The sequence below is a fragment of the Xenopus laevis genome, chromosome 1S (genome assembly GCF_017654675.1).
Source record: "Xenopus laevis strain J_2021 chromosome 1S, Xenopus_laevis_v10.1, whole genome shotgun sequence".
In the NCBI taxonomy this organism is placed as follows: domain Eukaryota; kingdom Metazoa; phylum Chordata; class Amphibia; order Anura; family Pipidae; genus Xenopus; species Xenopus laevis.
The window spans coordinates 201,849,270-201,872,857 of NC_054372.1; the positions used below are offsets into that span (position 1 = coordinate 201,849,270).

The following is a 23,588-nucleotide window of genomic DNA, read 5'->3' on the forward strand; positions in this document are numbered from 1 at the left end:
CACATGGAAGCCAGAAAGCCAGTGTGTAATGGAATTTAATGAGAAAGAAGCAGGTTTAGATATTGGGGGTTCCGCCCATTCTCGCCCCTCTGCTTTGTGCCCACATATGAAAAGGGGGGAGACGCCTGATGTTCCCACAGTTGCAAATACCTCAAACTTGAGATGAAAAATATTAGGATAAAAAAAAGTCCCAGGAGTCATCAGTCTTGCACTCGTGTGGCCCTCAGCTTGTAATGTTCCTCTGGCAGGTTCCTGAGTCGCTCCGCTGCCTGCAGGGGAATAAAGGGGGCCATGAATATATTAAAATCTGTGTAATACAACAAAGCACACGGGCCCCCCACAGAAACCTCATTCTTTGTATGACAGACACCCCGTTGTGATGAACACTGAGACTCATGTTACTAAAGCCAAGCCCATAGATATTCGGGATATATCATTATAACAGGGGCCACAATAACTATCCCCCATTAGACTATAATCAGAGGATAGTGATGTAAATGCAAAACAAATCTGCCTTGATTAGATGTATCCCCCCCCCACCATGCCAGGGAAGGGCCTAAGGGCAGATTTTGGGGCACCTACAGAACCACAGAGTAGGACTTCTATAGGGGGGGGGAAGAAACGCACCTGCTCTGCAGTCAGATCCCTCTGAGCCTGAGCCAACATCTCGTAGCCCACCATGAACTTACGCACAGTGGCCGAGCGCAGCAGTGGGGGGTAATAGTGTGCGTGTAACTGCCAGTGAGTGCAGTCCTCTGACAGATAGTGACCAGTAGGAGCACCTGTAAATATAACAAATATAAGCACCCAGGTGGCACTCTATAGTCCCCTGACCAAGATGCAGTTACCTACCGTGCCAACCCATAGAGTATGGGAAGGAGATCTCAAACAGGTTGTCATACTTGCACAGCAAGCGCTTCATAATGGAGGCCAAGCCTGGGGGGAGAAGGGAAATATGTCAGACTGAAAGTATCTAGGGGCCTGGGGACAGGGCTCACCTAGAGATTCATAATGGAGGCCAAGCCCATGGGGAGAAGAGAAACATGTCATACTAAATGTATCTAAGATACTTAGGAGGCAGACCTAGAAATTCCTAATGGAGGCCAAGCCCATGGGGAGAAGGGGATATCAGAGCTCTCCAAGGGATTCATAATGGAGGCCAAGTCTGGGGGGACAGGGAGAAGGGAAATATGTCATACTGAAAGTATCTAAGATCCTTAGGAGGCAGGGCTCACCAAGAGTCATAATGGAGGCCAAGCCCATGGGAAAAAGGGGGATATCAGGGTTCTCCAAGGGATTCATAATGGAGGCCAAGTCTGGGGGGGAAGGGAAATTTGTCAGACTGAAAGTATCTAAGGTCCTGGGGACAGGGCTCACCAAGAGATTCATAATGGAGGCCAAGTCTGGGGGGGGGAGGGAAATATGTCAGACTGAAGGTATCTACGGCCCTTAGGAAGCAGGGCTCAGGCTCATCAAGAAATTCATAATGGAGTGCCAGTCCATATGGGGAGAAGGGGATGTATGTCAGACTGAAGGTACCCAAGTACCCTAGGGGCAGGGCTCCTGCAGAGAATCATAATAGTGACCAAGTCTGGGGGAAGACAGTAAAAGGGGATTTTGGACTTGCCAGAAAATCCTTTTCTCATAGGCCCAAACTGTCAGTGCACCCGGGTTTCTCTAGCTTCCCCTCTTGAGACAGAAGGATTGGACTCTTGATCTTGGTCTGCTCCATCTCTGCTTCCCAGTTCTGTTGCAGAGCTCTTTCAGGTGTAGTGGATACAGGAAAATAAAGGGAGTAGAATAGAATATAGAGAGGCAGAGAAGATGTCCCTTGAAGAAAATGTACCAGGATGGGACTTTTTTCTAGACAATCCCACCAGTCAGTGCAGCTGTGTGGGGATGACCAAAAGCTGTCCCACGTATGAACACTGTGAGTACCAGATAAACAACTCGGCTGTGTATAATGTGCTTCCATTTAAATGGTCTCTGCTGTTTGATTGTTTCCACCAGCCCCCGTGTAGTTGTCCTTAGACACAGCTAATCCTAAATGAGCCATCAAATGTGACACGTGGAGCCTCAAAAGTCTAAATGTGGAAGAAGTCATTTTAATGTAGACTTCAAAAAGGTCTTAGTACCTCCAGTTGGTACAAACACACTCTCGCTGCTGATCTGACTGTCAGTACCAGCTCCATGTGGGCCGGTGTGACCTATTTCTCCTCATCTCTTCTTCCATCATGGACTTGTTTGGTACTGAAGGAATGAAAGAGCAGCATTCAGTTTCTCAATGTTGGCTACTAGTTAAAGAGGCTGGGCAATTTTTTGGGCCCAATGAGTGGGTTAAACCTGCTGGCCATAGAACTGCCACAGCTTGTGTATGAGACTCATAATTGCCCATCCATGGGGTCTTTGTAGTCCACTTTCTGGACAGGTAGGGTGGTTTGGGTGGACAGTCTGGCAATAGTGGGTTCGCTGGTTTATCCCATAGTTTACATTGGTCTTCAGGGGTGGGGTTAGTCCTATAAAAAAACCTTTGGAAATTGGGGTCAAATCTGTCACAAAAGTCAACAAGGCTCCAGCATGTTTATGTGGAGGTTCAGCACCTCCAAGGCAGGACAACAGAACTGGGAAGCAGACGTGGAGCCGATCCAAATATCAAGGGATGAAGGGCCCAATCCTTCTGCTTCCACAGGTGATGCTACACAACCCCAACACATCTGACAGGAGGGCCGGCTACAGATTCTGTCAGACTGAAGGTATCTAGGGGTTTTAGGGCTCACCAGGTGATTCATAATAGAGGCCAAGCCTGGGGGGAGAGAAGCTCTGCCAGCTCAGTGGCTCCTAATGTGGAGGCAGGGCAAGTGCTTTATCATGGAGGCCAAGCTTTGTTGGGGGGGGGGAGATATGTCACTGAGTGAAGGTATGGAGGGTTCAGGGGGCTGAGCATCAGGACACCCAGGAGGCAGGATAGAGGTAAGTTTAGGAGGGGCTCGGTTAAACTGCAACTAGTCAAGTCTTCTTGTGGCACCTAATAACTGCACTGGATAAAACTGGCAATGCCATTTGCCCATGTGGCACAGAAGGATGGAGAAATACTCACTGTCTCGCTCTTCGCTACTCAAGTCCTGAAGGCGGATCACGTGACGGCGAGGGAGGAGCAAAGTTTGAAACGGCCACACAGCCCAATAGGGAACAACAACAAGCCAATGTTCATTAGCCACAACCACCCGTTCCTGGAGAAGCAGAGGCAACAGTTACTGTCAGTGCAGCTGGACTATCCCAATAGAGCCCTGGGCTTCTCATTCAATAAGTGGTGACTACAGGATTACAGGTGCTATAGGTCCCTACCTCCACCGGATGCACTATCCCCCCCCTCTAATGAGAATCCCCCCCTCTGACAGGCACATGACTCACAATAGCAAGACAACTGGCTGAGCAGACACAGGCCTGGACTGGCAATCTGTAAGTTCTGGCAAATGCCAGAGGGGCTGCTGTAAGATGCCATAGAGTAGACCGTCACTGTAGAGTGGGCTGGTGGGCCTCGGTGTACTTGAAATGCCAGGGACTATTTTGACTCCCAGTCAAGACCTGTCTTCTCCGTATCTGACCTATAGCCCAAGACTTACCTTCCGTGCCCCCTCGAGCCGGCAGTAGTCCAGTAACATGGGAACCCCGTGCTCCTGCAGGTACCGCCTCTGTGTCCTGTCCTCTGTCTCAGCCTCGTTGGGAAGGAAGTTACTGGCCCAGATCTAAAGAGACGAAGCCACAAAACTGTGAGTTGTATTCCCTGGCTCCTTTTGGGTCAGGGGGAGGGAATTCATTGTTTTCTCACATTGGTTTATAAGGATCTCTTTCAGGAGAACCCTCCCCACTCTTCCCCCCAAACTTTGCTCTTATGATAAGGGATGAAAGTGTGGAGTGAGGACCCGGTTGGGGTGTAACAGAAGTGAAAGATTCCAAGTCATTTGCCTGGACAACCAAGTTGAAGTTGCTGCAGAGAGTTGCAGTTCTGCTGTGGGCAGTTCTTAGGGTTGTCACCTTTTGCTTCCTCTATCCCGGGGTGGGTCGATAATGGGGTGCTGACCTGTGACATCAGGGGTGGGGCTATGATGTGGCAATAGACTATTGGCTGATCGCCCATCAATCTCAGATAATCCTGTTTGGTTTTCCTAATTTGGAAAGGGCGGGGCTACTGTGTGATGTGATGGGAGGGTGAAATTGCCCTTTCTTCATTGGTAAGGACAGGGCAATTGCTTCTATTGCAGCCAAGTTTGGGTCAAACAGGCACTTTGCAGTTAAATGGTTCAGTTGTGAAGTGGTGGAACTGGGCACCCCGTAAAGAACACCAGAAAAACAACTCTTGCCGCAATTTCTGGCACAATACAGGTTCCCCTCATTGGGAGGAGGGTATAAGCCATGAAATGGATCTGCTGGAGGAAGGGAGTGGATCTCAGGAGTAGTGAAGCCCGTGCCTCATGCTAAAGTAGGGCAGGGCTACTCATAGGAAGAGGGTGGGCAGAGAGAGAGGAGGGGTGGGGTGTGCTGGGAAAAAGAAAGAAGAGAACTGTGCCAGAATCAGAGAAGAGCTTTGTTCTAGCAGAAGGCAAGAGCTGGGTATGGACCTGAGAAAAAGGCGGAGAGACAAGAGGAAGAGGAGGAGAGACAAGAGGAGGAGAGACAAGCGGAAGAGGAGGAGAGTCAATCGGAAGAGGAGGAGAGGCAAGAGGAAGAGGAGGAGAGACAAGCGGAAGAGGAGGAGAGACAAGGGGAAGAGGAGGAGAGACAAGGGGAAGAGGAGGAGAGACAAGGGGAAGAGGAGGAGAGACAAGCGGAAGAGGAGGAGAGACAAGCGGAAGAGGAGGAGAGACAAGGGGAAGGGGAGAAGAGACAAGCGGAAGAGGAGGAGAGACAAGGGGAAGGGGAGAAGAGACAAGCGGAAGAGGAGGAGAGACAAGCGGAAGAGGAGGAGAGACAAGCGGAAGAGGAGGAGAGACAAGCGGAAGAGGAGGAGAGGCAAACGGAAGAGGAGGAGAGACAAGAGGAAGAGGAGGAGAGGGAAGAGGAGGAGAGGCAAGCGGAAGAGGAGGAGAGACAAGCGGAAGAGGAGGAGAGGAAGAGGAGGAGGAGAGACAAGAGGAAGAGGAGGAGAGGCAAGCAGAAGGCCTTGGCATAAAAGGGCAAAAAGAGGAGGAAGGGAAGAGAGAGTAGAGTTGAGTTAGGAGGGGGGTCCCCAGAGAAGGAGAGCACCCCAGCTCTGCATTCCTATCACTGTACCACCAGGTTGCCCGGGGTGCTCTTCAGGGGCGGGAGAACTTACCTGGCAGTGTGGGTGAGGGTTGGAACAGCCCATCATGGCTCCTTTGTTTTCAAAGATCTAAAGAGAAAAAGGAGGATGAGAAACCCCAGATTCCTCCTCACAGTTGTCACTTGGGGCAGGAGAAATATTAGTCCATTCAACTGTCCCAAAGCCTCCTGCCCTGGAACTCCCCTCCTGTCCAACCAGTACCTACTAAATGCCCCCCTCCCCCACAACCTTCTGCACTGAGCCCCACTACTGCACCCCCTAAACTCATTTACTTCCCACATCAGCCTCTCTGCTCTGATACTCCACCCACTTTCCTTTACTGTAACCTGTAGCACCGCCCCCTGCCCCACCCACTTCCTCCAAGAGCCACTTACCTGCCTCTACCAACTGCAACTCCACTTGTACCCAAACTGCCATTTACTCAGCCTCCCAACCAGCTCCCTCCTAATGCCCCTCCATAGGGTTATCATCCCCCTCCCTCCCAATCATAACCTTGCAATAAGCCTAGGGGCGTGGTTTCATATCTTTGGTTCTGCACACAGTTTATTTGGGTATATCTGCAGCACCCCCAGTTCCATAATGATCTGTCTAAAGAGATACCCTATAATTATACTATCATAGGTATTTCCCTGTACTAAGCACAATTCAGCAGGAACAGTCCCTAAGTTTGCTCATAGTCTGTACAGAGAGATCCCATAAAACTATGGCACATAGGTATTCCCTGTACTAAGCACAATTCAGCAGGAACAGTCCCCTAAGTTTGCTCATAGTCTGTACAGAGAGATCCCATAAAACTATGGCAGCATAGGTATTCCCTGTACTAAGCACAATTCAGCAGGAACAGTCCCCTAAATTTGCTAATAGTCTGTACAGAGAGAGATCCCATAAAACTATGGCAGCATAGGTATTCCTCTGTACTAAGCACAATTCAGCAGGAACAGTCCCCTAAGTTTGCTCATAGTCTGTACAGAGAGATCCCATAAAACTATGGCAGCATAGGTATTCCCTGTACTAAGCACAATTCAGCAGGAACAGTCCCCTAAGTTTGCTCATAGTCTGTACAGAGAGATCCCATAAAACTATGGCAGCATAGGTATCCCCTGTACTAAGCACAATTCAGCAGGAACAGTCCCTAAGTTTGCTCATAGTCTGTACAGAGAGAGATCCCATAAAACTATGGTACATAGGTATTCCTCTGTACTAAGCACAATTCAGCAGGAACAGTCCCCTAAGTTTGCTCATAGTCTGTACAGAGAGATCCCATAAAACTATGGCAGCATAGGTATTCCCTGTACTAAGCACAATTCAGCAGGAACAGTCCCTAAGTTTGCTCATAGTCTGTACAGAGAGATCCCATAAAACTATGGCACATAGGTATTCCCTGTACTAAGCACAATTCAGCAGGAACAGTCCCCTAAGTTTGCTCATAGTCTGTACAGAGAGATCCCATAAAACTATGGTACATAGGTATTCCCTGTACTAAGCACAATTCAGCAGGAACAGTCCCCTAAGTTTGCTCATAGTCTGTACAGAGAGATCCCATAAAACTATGGCAGCATAGGTATTCCCTGTACTAAGCACAATTCAGCAGGAACAGTCCCTAAGTTTGCTCATAGTCTGTACAGAGAGATCCCATAAAACTATGGCAGCATAGGTATTCCTCTATACTAAGCACAATTCAGCAGGAACAGTCCCCTAAGTTTGCTCATAGTCTGTACAGAGAGATCCCATAAAACTATGGCAGCATAGGTATCCCCTGTACTAAGCACAATTCAGCAGGAACAGTCCCCTAAGTTTGCTCATAGTCTGTACAGAGAGAGATCCCATAAAACTATGGTACATAGGTATTCCTCTGTACTAAGCACAATTCAGCAGGAACAGTCCCCTAAGTTTGCTCATAGTCTGTACAGAGAGATCCCATAAAACTATGGCAGCATAGGTATTCCCTGTACTAAGCACAATTCAGCAGGAACAGTCCCTAAGTTTGCTCATAGTCTGTACAGAGAGATCCCATAAAACTATGGCACATAGGTATTCCCTGTACTAAGCACAATTCAGCAGGAACAGTCCCCTAAGTTTGCTCATAGTCTGTACAGAGAGATCCCATAAAACTATGGTACATAGGTATTCCCTGTACTAAGCACAATTCAGCAGGAACAGTCCCTAAGTTTGCTCATAGTCTGTACAGAGAGATCCCATAAAACTATGGCAGCATAGGTATTCCCTGTACTAAGCACAATTCAGCAGGAACAGTCCCTAAGTTTGCTCATAGTCTGTACAGAGAGATCCCATAAAACTATGGTACATAGGTATTCCCTGTACTAAGCACAATTCAGCAGGAACAGTCCCTAAGTTTGCTCATAGTCTGTACAGAGAGATCCCATAAAACTATGGTACATAGGTATTCCCTGTACTAAGCACAATTCAGCAGGAACAGTCCCTAAGTTTGCTCATAGTCTGTACAGAGAGATCCCATAATGGCAGCACAGACTGTACAATAAAATAAATGTAGATCTAGTCAGTGGCCAATTAAGAACATAAACCCCTCCCCCGTCCTCACCTGGACCCAGGGGTAAGTAGCACCCAGGTCAGTTATAATCTCCGCCCACTTGTCAATGACATCACGGAGCTGCGGCTCAGACATCAGGGGAAGGGAAATGTCAGACCACGGGTGGAAGCACATGACCTGACTGGGGAGGGAACAGAAACATTAGGGGTACAGTGGATTAATACTGGGGCCCATTGCCCCCCTATAACAAGAAGCCATAGCTACAGAGCGGGGGGGGGGGGGTTACAGCAGGGGGAGGAGTTATCCCAGTGTTCCAAAGGGGCAATTTATATAAATCTCTTATTTCTCTCCCTCCTCTAAAGTCCCTCCCTACTGACACTCTCAACCCCCTCCCAAAACCCCTCCCATTCATGTCCCTGGTCGTTGCTCCTCATACAACTCTCCTATCAGCTCCTCAGTCACCCGCCCACATCGAGCCAATCATTAGGGAGAGATAATTACCAGATCCCTCTGGCTGATTTTGATTGGAGCAGAGGGTGATCGCTGGAACCTGGGGGACAAATAGAAACTCTCAACTCATGTGCCAAATATGTGGCCAATCAAATCGCTGCCTATAAACAGCCTGAAGCATCTCATTATCTCACCTGCTCCCATCTCTACTCTCCTCTCACTCACCTGCTCCCATCTCTACTCTCCTCTCACTCACCTGCTCCCATCTCTACTCTCCCCCACTCACCTGCTCCCATCTCTCCTCTCACTCACCTGCTCCCATCTCTCCTCTCCTCTCAGTCACCTGCTCCCTCCCTCCCCCACCCCATTTCTCCATGCACACAAGCTGTCCCCCTATAGCTCTACCTACTTACCATCCTCACTACCTCAGTGGCCACTTACCTGGTTCTGGGGCATCAGGCTGCAGAGCAGGGAAGTCATTGTGAAAGAGGAAGGTTCCCTCATAGGCAGGATTGACCTTCACAAAGGAAAAAAAAGGAAATAAAATTTGGGCAAATTCTGCCTCCAGGGGCCCCTAAGTTACACCTCCCCATCTCCCTGGGACAGACCCCTGAGCATTACCTCTCCTCCTGCTCTGTGGGCCCCGGGGCACAGGGGGTTGCTGGGATCATGTCTGGGAATATTCTCCTCGGGGGGCGTCTCTATCTGCCCCTGCCAGGGGCGTTTCATACGATGCGCAGAGACCAGCAGCCAATCATCACGCAGGGGGTTGTAGCGGAGGTGCTGGTGCTCTAGGACACAAGAGATCATGTGACAAACTGCCCCATGGAGACCCCCCTTATACTGCCCCCCCCAGGAACTACCTTACCCACCACAAGCCCCCCAGCAACTGATTCTATGTAACAGGTAAGTGCCCCCCAGAGAGTGTTGGTGTGAGGCCCCCCCCCCATTACTAGACCTCAGTGTGTAACAGAACATCACTGGCACCTGCGACTGGGGGAGACTCAGGGCAAAGGGCCACAGGGGCCCGTATAGAACAGGAGGCTGCAGGGGTCACAGAGAGGGGGACCTTGAGTTGTTAATGTTTTACACTCAGACCTTTGCCCTGGGGGGATGATATTCTGTCTCCTACATTCCTGCATCTGATAAGGCGTCTCACCCAAGCTCAGACTTACAGGGACAGGACGCAGGGGGAGGATTGGCTGGCAGTGCATGCTGGGATGTGTAGTTAAAGCTGCAGGAAATCACTGGCAGGACTACGGGCCCCGGGTCAGTGGGAAATCACGTGCAACTTGCCAAAGCCCCTCTGACACTGGGACCCCAGTTGTATTGGGGCAACTGAGAGAAGAGACCCCCAGGCCTCTCACATGCAAATACCATTGGCTGGTCATGACTTAGTCTGTGAGCACCCCCTGTCCCACTGGCCTGTACCCCAATATTCCATCCATTGCTTCTTACCCCCCGGGCAAATATCTGCACAATGGGGTGGGGGCGGCACAGGGTATCCAGGGCACAGGGGCAGTGACAGTGAGACAGGACTGGGGCAGTTGGGGGAAATGAGGGGCAGAGAGGAGACAGGACTGGGGCAGTTTAGGGAAATGAGGGGCAGAGAGAGGAGACAGGACTGGGGCAGTTTAGGGAAATGAGGAGCAGAGAGAGGAGACAGGACTGGGGCAGTTTAGGGAAATGAGGGGCAGAGAGAGGAGACAGGACTGGGGCAGTTTAGGGAAATGAGGGGCAGAGAGAGGAGACAGGACTGGGGCAGTTTAGGGAAATGAGGGGCAGAGAGAGGAGACAGGACTGGGGCAGTTTAGGGAAATGAGGAGCAGAGAGAGGAGACAGGACTGGGGCAGTTTAGGGAAATGAGGGGCAGAGAGAGGAGACAGGACTGGGGCAGTTTAGGGAAATGAGGGGCAGAGAGAGGAGACAGGACTGGGGCAGTTTGGGGGAATGAGGGGCAGAGAGAGGAGACAGGACTGGGGCAGTTTAGGGGAATGAGGGGCAGAGAGGAGACAGGACTGGGCAGTTTAGGGAAATGAGGAGCAGAGAGAGGAGACAGGACTGGGGCAGTTTAGGGAAATGAGGAGCAGAGAGAGGAGACAGGACTGGGGCAGTTTAGGGAAATGAGGGGCAGAGAGAGGAGACAGGACTGGGGCAGTTTAGGGAAATGAGGGGCAGAGAGAGGAGACAGGACTGGGGCAGTTTAGGGAAATGAGGGGCAGAGAGAGGAGACAGGGCTGGGGCAGTTGGGGGAGATGAGACTCTGGGTGGGTTACTGGGTAGAAGAGTGAGGGGCAGGGGGAGAAACAGGAAGTGAAGGAAAACAATGAGACAGGGGACAATGGGAGAGTCAGGCCGGAGGACACGGTTGGAGAGACAGAGAGAGGAATTAATACCGCTGGGATGAAAGTCTGACGGTATCAGCTCCATAGATCCGCATAGAGGAGAGGAAAATGTTCCTGTTCTATCGACCAAGGAAGTCAGTTACTGAGTTTCAAGCCTCTTTCTCAGATTACATCTCATAGCAACAGCCAATGGTTGTACAGTAACTGGTTTGAGAATCACGTGCGTCCCAAACAGGATGACAGTAGACAGGTCACATGATTGTGGGCAAAAGCTATTGGTCCAGGCGTATGGTAGGCGTGCCCGTAGTGCACAAGTGCGATGATTACAGAGGGCGTTTCGACATGCTCAGGAGGCAGCAGGTTATAGGTCCTGCTAGATTTAGAGGGCGTGGCTGTACTCTTGTATAGTTATCTCTCCACTCATTGGCTGTCCTTCAGAAAGGCCTTACTTGATTGGAGCAGGGAGGTAGGTGGGAAGTGGCTGGGAGACTGGTGTCAGGATTCGCGCAGGCCGCAACGTGGCGCTGTGGGTGGAGCTTGGGGCGAGGCTGGTGGATCAGGGAGAGACTGAGTCCTAAGTCCGACGTTTTCTACCGGGAGTAAGTCGCTCGACTGGTCACGTGACACTCGGTACCGACACTTTGTACTTGTACCGACCTCCCGCCTCACACTCCTGTCACTCACACTGGGGCCCCTCCCCCTGTTCTTTATATTAAGTTTTATTATACTGAGGCCCCTCCCCCTCTCACTACTGGGCTCCTCCCCATTCCTGGGATGACTTGTGTCTGGGTCAGTAGGGGCCACTAATTCTGGCTAATCCCCCCATGCTAAAGCCGAGTGTCAGCTCTTGGCACCACTCCTGGATTTGCTCACAGACAGGGTCGCCATTAGAACTCACCGGGCCCCGTACAACAACATTTTTGGGGGCCCCTGGGCCCCGCCCACACTGACGCCCAAGCTCCACCCCAGATCCCGCCCACTCCACATCACAGTTAAAAGAGCACTCCGACATCAGCGCTAAAAAAGTAATAAATTATAAAAAGCTATTGATGGTCAGGGCCCCCTTATAAAAAAATTGGGGCCCCAAAAAAAATGTTTTTTAAAAAAAACATTGGTGGCAGGGGCCCCCTTACAAGTTAAAAACAAATTGGGGCCCCAAAAAAAATGTTTTAAAAAAAGATTGGTGTCAGGGGCCTATAGAATATTAAAATAACACATTGGTGCCGGGGGATTAAAAAAAAACCACAAACTGGTGTCAGTAGAATTGAACTTGTGGCTTCAGAACTTCAACTTCGCCTCCTTTCGTGACTTCGGGTCTTTTCGACGCATCGGCTTCGGTTTTTTGGCACTTGCGCATTTGGCAAAGACGTACGGCTCGGGCGCGCGTCAGGGGGGCCCCGGATCTTCAAAACTGCAGCACTGCCGGGCCCCCCTTCATGCCCGGGCCCAGAACACTTGTCCCCCCTGATGGCCGCCCTGCTCACAGCCCAGAGAATATTTATCACACACCTGGGCCCTCTGACAGCCAATCCGCTTCCTCCCCAAGGGGCACATTTACTAAGCTCCAATGAAGGATTCGAATATAAAAAACTTCAAATTTCAAAGTATTTTTTTGAGTACTTTGACCATCGACTTCAATTCGAACGATTCAAATAAAAGATCGTTCAACTATTTGACCATTCGATAGTCAAAGTACTGTCTCTTTAAAAAAAACTTCAACCACCTACTTCACCACTTTAAAGCTACCGAGGTGCAATGTTAGTCTATGGGGACCTTCCCCAGCACTTTCCTAAGCTTTTTTTAATCAAAGAAAAATCCTTCAATCGATCGATTAAAATCCTTCGATTCGAATGATTTTATCGATCAATTGAACAATTTTTACTTTGAATCGTTTGATTCAAAGTCGTAGTCGAAGTAGCCAAAAAAAACATTCCAAGTTTTTTTTTATTCTATTCCTTCACTCGAGCTAAGTAACTGTGCCCCTTAGTGTAGTGTATTTATTTAGTGTATTTATTTAGTATAGTATATTTATTATAGTATATTTAGTATAGTATATTTATTATAGTGTATTTAGTATAGTATTTCTATTCAGTATAGTATATTTAGTATAGTATATATAGTATAGTATATTTAGTATAGTATATTCAGTATAGTATATTTAGTATAGTATATTTAGTATAGTATATTTATTATAGTATATTTAGTATAGTATATTTAGTATAGTATATTTATTCAGTATAGTATATTCAGTATGGTATATTTAGTATAGTATATTTATTCAGTATAGTATATTCAGTATAGTATATTTAGTGTAGTATATTTAGTGTAGTATATTCAGTATAGTATATTTAGTATAGTATATTTAGTATAGTATAGTATAGTATATTTAGTATAGTATATTCAGTATAGTATATTTAGTATAGTATATTTAGTATAGTATATTTATTCAGTATAGTATATTTAGTATAGTATATTTAGTATAGTATATTTAGTATAGTATATTTATTCAGTATAGTATATTCAGTATAGTATATTTAGTATAGTATATTTATTATAGTATATTTAGTATAGTATATGTAGTGTAGTATATTCAGTATAGTATATTTATTATAGTATATTTAGTATAGTATATGTAGTGTAGTAAATTTAGTATAGTATATTTAGTATAGTATATTTATTATAGTATATTTAGTATAGTATATTTAGTATAGTATATTTATTATAGTATATTTAGTGTAGTATATTTAGTATAGTATATTTATTATAGTATATTTAGTATAGTATATGTAGTGTAGTATATTTAGTATAGTATATTTAGTATAGTATATTTAGTATAGTATATTTAGTATAGTATATTTAGTATAGTATATTTATTATAGTATATTTAGTATAGTATATTTAGTGTAGTATATTTAGTATAGTATATTTAGTATAGTATATTTATTATAGTATATTTAGTGTAGTATATTTAGTATAGTATATTCAGTATAGTATATGTAGTGTAGTATATTTAGTATAGTATATTTAGTGTAGTATATGTAGTGTAGTATATTTAGTATAGTATATTTAGTATAGTATATTTAGTATAGTAAATTTAGTATAGTATATTTAGTATAGTATATTTATTATAGTATATTTAGTATAGTATATGTAGTGTAGTATATTTAGTATAGTATATTTAGTATAGTATATGTAGTGTAGTATATTTAGTATAGTATATTTAGTATAGTATATTTAGTATAGTAAATTTAGTATAGTATATTCAGTATAGTATATCACTTGCTGAAGCCTCAGCCAGTCAGTGTGGGGGTAAGAGGCAGGTACTAATGTGCCGATTTACCCAAATCTTTCCTTTACCACCGGGTGGCGCTGTGTCCTGTCTCAGACAATCAATGTGGCAACTCCCACTGCTCAGTGACTCGTGGCTACTGGATTTGGCCAATGTTCTATGAGTCAGCAAGTCCCAGAAACTAATTGTATATTCAGACAAGGTTCCTCCGTGAGGGATCATGCACCTATAGGGTGTCTGTGGGTGCCGTGTCTCTGTCAGCCCCTGGACTTCTCATGAACAAAGGAGAAAATGATATTGAGTCTCATGGTGTCTTGTAAGAAATAAAGGGGAAGTGCGGGAGTAGCCATTACTGGGAGAAAAACTCTAATATTCACACTTGTTCAGGACCTGCAGCGCCAGACACTGTATAAAAGTACAATATATATAATTAAAGTACAATGTAAAATAAGTACAATATATATAAATACAATGTATATAAGTACAATATATATATATAAATACAATGTATATAAGTACAATATATATAAATACAATGTATATAAGTACAATATATATAAATACAATGTATATAATTACAATATATATAAATACAATGTATATAAGTACAATATATATAAGTACAATATATATAAATACAATATATATAAGTACAATATATATAAATACAATATATATAAGTACAATATATATAAATACAATATATATAAATACAATATATATAAGTACAATATATATAAATACAATGTATATAAGTACAATGTATATAAGTACAATATATATATATAAATACAATGTATATAAGTACAATATATATATAAATACAATGTATATAATTACAATATATATAAATACAATGTATATAAGTACAATATATATATAAATACAATGTATATAATTACAATATATATAAATACAATGTATATAAGTACAATATATATATATAAATACAATATATATAAATACAATATATAAAAGTACAATATATATAAATACAATATATATAAATACAATATATATAAGTACAATATATATAGGTACAATATATATATAAATACAATGTATATAAGTACAATATATATAAGTACAATATATATAAATACAATGTATATAAGTACAATATATAAAAGTACAATATATATATAAATACAATATATATAAATACAATATATAAAAGTACAATATATATAAATACAATGTATATAAATAGAATATATAAAAGTACACAATAAATATACACAAATCTCATATAAGGACCCAGAGCTAAAGTGCTGGTAAGAGACACAGAGGGAAGGTGGTCCCTGGTCTATAGAGCTTACAGTCATAGGGGCAAATTTACTAAAGGGCGCCAGTGAAAATTCGCCAGCGTGACGTAATTTCAGCAGTTCGCCGTGAATTAGACTCTGGCGCAACTTCCCACTCTAACGCCAGATGAATTTTCACTTTAGTAAAAGAGCGAACGACACAAATTCACTAAGATTTTGTTTTTACTGAACGTTTCCTCTTTGGCCAGACCAGGGGAAGTGCAATGGAGTAAATACGACTTGGTCCAAAAAAAATTGACATTTTTTTAAGTCCTAAAAACGCTGATGTCTTTTACGTTTTACAGGGTTATAGACTGTAAAAGATTGTACATTTTTTTTGAGGTACCCTCCTTCCCCCCTACATTTGTAACATATGGCACATAAACTATACAGTGGGCTCATGTATTGGGCAATATAACAACTTTATTTTATTAAGGTTTTCCAGCCATGTGTAATGTAATGTATTATATGTAACATATACGTCCCTTGTACTTTAACTTCCCGCCGTACACTAATTATCTAAAGGCTGAGTAACTTCACTTTGCTGCCGTAGTAACGTTAGCGCAACTTTACAATCGTTCACCGCCGGCGACAAAACTTTACAACTTAGTGAATTAGCGTTGGCTGTGCGAAGTTGCGCCTGGCGAAGTGTAACAAACGCATCGAAGCCGTCGCTGGCGAATTCTCATCTGTTATTGAATTTCCCCCTTAGCAGGCGATTGACTAACGTACAGGTACAAATTGGAAAAAGCATATAAAGAAGGGCTTTTGTTTTTAGTCACAATTTGGGGCACCTGGTTCCCTTTTTTGTATTATAGATTTTTATTGAATTTTTAACATTGAAATGGGGAACAGAATGAAGGAAGGGGAAGCAGCGCATATAAAAAACAAGTAGCCTCATTGTAGACAAATCTATGATTAGCCACACAAAGTGATTTTCCAGCTACACAATATATATATATATAATGTGCTTTTCAGAAACTTTATGGTCCGTCAGCACTTGCAGCAATAAATAATATTGTGACAGTCAGTGGTCAGACAGACAGGGGTCAGACAGACAGAAGTCAGACAGACAGGGGTCAGACAGACAGGGGTCAGACAGACAGAAGTCAGACAGACAGGGGTCAGACAGACAGGGGTCAGACAGACAGGGGTCAGACAGACAGAAGTCAGACAGACAGAAGTCAGACAGGCAGGGGTCAGACAGACAGGGGTCAGACAGAAGTCAGACAGGCAGGGGTCAGACAGACAGGGGTCAGACAGACAGAAGTCAGACAGACAGGGGTCAGACAGACAGGGGTCAGACAGACAGGGGTCAGACAGACAGAAGTCAGACAGGCAGGGGTCAGACAGACAGGGGTCAGACAGGCAGGGGTCAGACAGACAGGCAGGGGTCAGACAGGCAGGGGTCAGACAGACAGAAGTCAGACAGGCAGGGGTCAGACAGACAGGGGTCAGACAGGCAGGGGTCAGACAGTCAGAGGTCAGACAGTCAGAGGTCAGACAGACAGGGGTCAGACTCAGGCATCAGATAGACAAGTCAGGGACAGGCAAGGAACAAAACCAGAATAACAGAACTAGAAATCACACCCAGTAACTCAGGAAAGGACCTTTACATTGGGAAATGGGAATACGGTGTTTGTGGCATTTCATGGAAACTGCAGTGACATCACTTGCCGCACACAAAGAAATCCAAGTCTTCCTAAACGCCACGCCAACCCGCAAGCAGCACTCGGGAGGGGAAATGAAAGGGTGCAGACGTCCCCCCCACTACCAGGAACTATTACATTGCCCTTTAAAGTGGACCTGTCACCCAGACACATAAATCTGTATAATAAAAGTTCTTTTTTAAATTAAACATGAAATGCGATTTCTATATTTTATTAAAGCATTCATAGCTGTTGTAAGCTCATTTAAACATCTCAGCTGTCAATCAAATATTACCTGCCCCTCCTCTATGCCTTAGGCAATTACTTTCACTTTCCATTCAGCCCTTACTACATGTCACTGCTCTCCCCACATTCCCCCCAATCTCTTCACCATTTAATTGTGTAACCAGGACATGGGGATGGACATCAGGTCCCCCATTCTGATGCACAAACAAGATTCTGAGATGATACAAGACTTATCTTAATAACAGTGTCCCACACAATGACTCCTGCCTACTTGTTATAATTATGAATTCCCAGACTGAAGGAAACAAGATTCAAATCATTTATACAGTGTAATTAAACTTCATTGTGATTGACTAATGTGATAAAATAGGATTTGGAATATTTTTTTTGGGTGATGGGTCCCCTTTAACCTATGGGTCTCAGTTCTCTCAAGAGACCTGTTTATCTTATAAGTTACAATTGTATCTTTGCTTATCTTAAATTGTTACAATTGTAACTAAGTGCAGCCGCTTAGCGTTCTGGGCTCTCTGACAAAAAGCCTCCTATTTTAATTAACTCAGGACATTTCATCAAAAAACCCTGTGCCTGGCAGAGGAGACACTGTCCTGTGGAACTGAACTGTCACACTTACTGTATATATATTATATGTCACATACATTATACTGGCTGATACATTAGATAGGTACAAGGACGGGTTGGATGCTTTATTCACCAGTAGCTCCTCCCAGCAGACAGGAGGGAGCCAATGAGATTAGAGGAGGGAAAGGGGTGTTACAGGGAGAGCTGGGAAGTGAATCAGTGGTACAGGCTGATACATTAGATAGGTACAAGGAAGGGTCGGATGCTTTATTCACCAGTAGCTCTTCCCAGCAGACAGGAGGGAGCCAATGAGATTAGAGGAGGGAAAGGGGTGTTACAGGGAGAGCTGGGAAGTGAAACAGGGGTACAGGCTGATACATTAGATAGGTATAAGGAAGGGTCGGATGCTTTATTCACCAGTAGCTCCTCCCAGCAGACAGGAGGGAGCCAATGAGATTAGAGGAGGGAAAGGGGTGTTACAGGGAGAGCTGGGAAGTGAATCAGTGGTACAGGCTGATACATTAGATAGGTACAAGGAAGGGTCGGATGCTTTATTCACCAGTAGCTCCTCCCAGCAGACAGGAGGGAGCCAATGAGATTAGAGGAGGGAAAGGGGTGTTACAGGGAGAGCTGGGAAGTGAATCAGTGGTACAGGCTGATACATTAGATAGGTACAAGGAAGGGTCGGATGCTTTATTCACCAGTAGCTCCTCCCAGCAGACAGGAGGGAGCCAATGAGATTAGAGGAGGGAAAGGGGTGTTACAGGGAGAGCTGGGAAGTGAATCAGGGGTACAGGCTGATACATTAGATAGGTACAAGGAAGGGTCGGATGCTTTATTCACCAGTAGCTCCTCCCAGCAGACAGGAGGGAGCCAATGAGATTAGAGGAGGGAAAGGGGTGTTACAGGGAGAGCTGGGAAGTGAATCAGGGGTACAGGCTGATACATTAGATAGGTACAAGGAAGGGTCGGATGCTTTATTCACCAGTAGCTCCTCCCAGCAGACAGGAGGGAGCCAATGAGATTAGAGGAGGGAAAGGGGAGTTACAGGGAGAGCTGGGAAGTGAATCAGGGGTACAGGCTGATACATTAGATAGGTACAAGGAAGGGTTGGATGCTTTATTCACCAGTAGCTCCTCCCAGCAGACAGGAGGGAGCCAATGAGATTAGAGGAGGGAAAGGGGTGTTACAGGGAGAGCTGGGAAGTGAATCAGTGGTACAGGCTGATACATTAGATAGGTACAAGGAAGGGTCGGATGCTTTATTCACCAGTAGCTCCTCCCAGCAGACAGGAGGGAGCCAATGAGATTAGAGGAGGGAAAGGGGTGTTACAGGGAGAGCTGGGAAGTGAATCAGTGGTACAGGCTGATACATTAGATAGGTACAAGGAAGGGTCGGATGCTTTATTCACCAGTAGCTCCTCCCAGCAGACAGGAGGGAGCCAATGAGATTAGAGGAGGGAAAGGGGTGTTACAGGGAGAGCTGGGAAGTGAATCAGGGGTACAGGCTGATACATTAGATAGGTACAAGAAGGGGTTGGATGGTGTTTAGCAAGTGAGGGAATACAGGGATATGGGAGAGAGCTCATAGTACAAGTTGATCCAGGGACTGGTCCCATTTTGGAGTCAGGAAGGAATTTTTCCCCCTCTGAGGCAAATTGGAGAGACTTCAGATGGGTTTTTTGCTTCTTCTGGATCAACTGGCAGTTAGGCAGGTTAAAGAGAAAAAAAAAAGAGTTAAAACTTTTTTCAACCTCACTTACTGTTACTATGTGAGTGGTGGTGGTGCCCTCCTGTGGCTGCTGGTGGGAAGTGCACTCTTTATCCAGCATTATAATCAGCTGGAGAGGATTAAACCACAGAGGGAATTAAGTGCATGAGTGTAAATGAATCCAACAGTTTTAAAGGAGAAGGACAGGCCTATTTACTTAGGCACCCCCAAGTGATTGTCATATACCTACCTGAGCTGGTGCTCCTATCAGCAGAAAACTGCACTGGTCCCGGGGTTATTCCAGTGAGCACCACAGAGTTCACTCAAATAACTGATTCCAGAACAAAGACAATCTAACAAAATAACTGCCTTTTCACAAATCCTGCATGTAGAGAGACATTTTAATAATAGAGTGACCTCTAATACATCTGCTGGGAAAGGAGCCCCCCTATAAGATATATTGGATGTAACTGTCAGTGAATATCTGACACCCAACTGCCGCATGAAGAGAGAATGAAGAGAAACAGATGCTGAGAGAGGAATAGTGAACATAAACTTGATTATTTCAGAAATAATGCAGAATATTTAATTGATTGTATTTAGAATGTTTCTTATTTTATTATGATGAAGCTTATATTACATTTTCATGATACTTCCCCTTTAAATGGGATGAAGATTATGTCTGGCTAACATGTGACGTAACTCACTATATACCAGTATTCCACATGTTAAAGAGATAGAATCTGTTTGTGAGAAACTATGGAAAGACAGTGAATATCCTGTACCCTTGCACACAATATTAATTCTATTTCAACACAACTATTTCCAATTTGAAAATACCTTCTATTTACAGTTGTAAGGAACAACAATGGGTAGTAAATCTGCACCTTCATATGCCAATATATATATATGGGGGAATGGGAGGACACCAATACAAAATAAGGAAGGGGCTGTATATTAGGGTTAGATTGTCGGCAGAGGGGAGGAAGGACAATATAAATTATCTTGATGTCACATTATTTACCCAAAATGGAGAAAGAAAGAGGCTGATGTTCTTCTGCTTAGGAATAAAATTAGAAACCTTTCTCACATCTTTCCTAAGCAGAAGAACATCAGCCTCTTTCTTTCTCCTGACAACTTCCTTGACTACTTGCTGGTCAGACTGGTGGGAAACTGACCAGCAGGTGGTGCTGTTGTAACAATTCATTCATATTAACAGTACATGTATCCCTTAATATCTTGGAATTAAAAATAAATAAATAATGAATGTAAATTACAAAAGTACTTAGAATAGCCCCCTCATCAGTTTTACATTCACTTATTTTAAAGGTTTACTTATCCTTTAAGGATTAGGAGCAGTGGCAATTGAACTGTTTTAATTGTACAACGTTCTTAATTTCCTGTTGTTGGGGAACATTATTCTTAAATAAGTACGTCTGCACTATTATATTTATTTTTTCTTTTCATGAATATTAAGTAAATATTTGAGGACATTGTGGATTCAGCATGAGCTTGACTGTTATGTATTTACTTTGTGACTAGATATTATACTATAGGGCAGCAGACGTATCCTCCTTGGTATTTATTTTAGCGCTTCCCAGCAGAGTTTTGATTTGTGTAAGGGCTCTTACACACGGCCGTTCCGACCTGCGCTCCCCTGCGTTCCGTTTTTTGGCGTTCAGCCGCAGGGGAGCGCAGGAATAGACGCAAGTCATTATTTGAAATGGGGCTGTACTCACTCAGGCGCGTGTAGGCCCCGAACGCAGGTTGAGAGGCAACATGCTGCATTTTTCCTGCGTTCGGCGCCTACACGCGCCTGAGTGAGTACAGCCCCATTTCAAATAATGACTTGCGTCTATTCCTGCGCTCCCCTGCGGCTGAACGGCAAAAAACAGAACGCAGGGGAGCGCAGGTCGGAACGGCCGTGTGTAAGAGCCCTTAGAGTCCAGCAGAGTCGACCAGAAAAGTGCAGCTGCAATCAAGAAACCTCTGACAAAGTGAAGACTTGACAGTATTGAATGAACTGTATTTGTACTGCAAGCTATTGGCATGTCTACTGTTAATGGAGTTCTCATCCTTTTCTTCAGTCATCTTACTAGCGTGTCAGGGGTTAATAGAGTACTCATCCATTCCTTTACTGATTGTACTGGCATGTTTAGAGTTAATGGAGTGCTCATCCAATTATGCCATGATTTTACAGGCATGTCAGGGGTTAATAGAGTTCTCATCCAATTCTGTAGTGATTGTACTGGCATGTCAGAGGTTAATGGAGTACTTGTCTAATTCTGTACTGATTGTACTGGTGTGTAAGAAGTTAATGGAGTACTCGTCCAATTCTGCAAATACAAAAGGGGGGTTGTGGGAGAACTCACATTGCTAAGTAGAAATATATAGAAGTATAAGGGAAGTGCTACTGACAACCAAATGGGTCAAAGCACATTCCCTGGGCCCCTGTCTAATTCAGTAGATATGCAAATACATGTGTTTACAAAACAGGGTTTTAGTTACAAAGTTCTGATCATAAAGTTGAAAAGCCGCCATACCACGTCAAGGTAAACCCCATATGGTGGTCCCTAACTATTTACCTCCAGTCAATTCTGTACTGATTGTACTGGCATGTCAGAGGTTAATGGAGTACTCGTCTAATTCTGTACTGATTGTACTGGCAAGTCAGGGGTCAGGGTCGGACTGGGGGGCCCGGGGCCCACCGGGACTACTGTCCAGGGCCCCTTCCGACCTGCCCCCCATCCCCTACTGCGACGCGCTGAGCGCGCGCACACAAAGGTGCCGCTTGGCGCACCAGCGTGAAGGCGCCTGGCGCATGCACAGAAGGCGCTGCGCTGATCGGCGCTGCGGGAGGGAAACTTTTTTAAAGATATCTGGAGAGGTGTCTGGCCCGGCGGGGATCCATTAAGGGTCGGGGCCCACCAGGTATTTTCCCGGTGTCCCGCCCGGCCAGTCCGACACTGTCAGGGGTTAATAGAGTACTCGTCTAATCCTGCAATTAACTTACTGGCATGTCAGGGGTTAGTGAAGGAAGTGGCCCCATAATAATTTCATGATATTTGGGGCTTGAGCTTCACTTGCCCCTAGGCCCATATTTTGTTGCCAGACCCCCGTGTGTCTATATTGGGGGGGGGGGAGCCGTGAGTGGTGGTTGTACAATAGCGGGTGCCAGTGGCCCCAGGGTCTGACACTCATATCATGTGACACGGGGCCTTGGGATCTCCTGGTGGAACCACTGGTGTTTCTGTGTGAGAAATTGAGAAATTGTGTTGAGAGTTACAGTTCAGCCTGGGGACCTTCCTCCAATTCCTCAGTGAAGATCCAGCTGAGTTGGGGAGTCGCATGTAGCAGTGCAGCTGCACTTTGGGTCTCACAGAACTGAACCCTAATGTGAGTCATGAAAGAATCTCTGGGCTGATTATTGGCCCAATCACTGGCCTGATCTCAACCCATCTGACAATCTGTGGCCCCATCCAACCAACCTGATCAACAATGGGCCCCAAAGTCCTGCCCAATTCTCATGTAGATTATTATTATAGGCAGATTTACTAATAAAGAGTTGGGGGAGAGTAAATGATAATAAAGGGTTAAACAAGGAAAGGGGGGGCAGACAAATCTCCCTGGATCCATTGGCCCCGATTATGTGCGACACCCGGGGGGGGGGGGCAATTAGTGTCTGGGGGGAGTAATTGACTGATTCAGAAAATCCAATGTGAATAAATAACGAGAAAATCGTTCTTATTCCTCTCCCGTATTGATCCCTTAATTAGGGGAATATTGTTAATAAATAACATAAATGTGGGGTCACCCGGCCTCTGAACCCCCAAATCTCCCCCAATCAGCGGCTCCTCCTCCCTTTATCAACTCCTCCCTTTTCTGTCTCTTATATTAATATAAATATCACAGGACAGTAGCGCCCCCTGCAGGGAAATCTGAGCAAAGAAACTTCTTTTATATTTGATTTATAATCTCAGGAACATTATGTTCTGATATTACGTTTTATTTGGAACATTTCTCTTTAGACGGACACGGACTTTTTATATTGAATTTCTTTTATTCTGGCAGGATTGCTAATGTTATAAATGTCATTCTTAATGTTGTTATTGATATTATCATTACATTTATCAATAGTTGTCTTTTCATTATCTACAAATAAATAATTAAAAAAAATAATAATAAAAAAGAGAAAAAAAAAAGAA

At 44.7% G+C, this 23,588-nt stretch overlaps 1 protein-coding gene across 1 annotated transcript; it reads right to left on the reverse strand.

Moving 5' to 3' along the window:
• Positions 1–17: 17 nt before the first annotated feature.
• On the reverse strand, positions 18–10,820 carry galt.S (galactose-1-phosphate uridylyltransferase S homeolog). Its single transcript, XM_018241884.2, has 11 exons — positions 10,658–10,820; positions 8,883–9,052; positions 8,703–8,778; positions 8,313–8,361; positions 7,863–7,992; positions 5,315–5,371; positions 3,624–3,746; positions 3,098–3,230; positions 853–936; positions 628–782; positions 18–269 (listed from the first exon to the last, which is right to left on the reverse strand). The coding sequence occupies exons 1-11, from the start codon at positions 10,689–10,691 to the stop codon at positions 201–203; spliced, it is 1,080 nt and encodes a 359-aa protein (XP_018097373.1). The 5' UTR covers positions 10,692–10,820; the 3' UTR covers positions 18–200.
• Between the last annotated feature and the right edge of the window lie 12,768 nt (positions 10,821–23,588).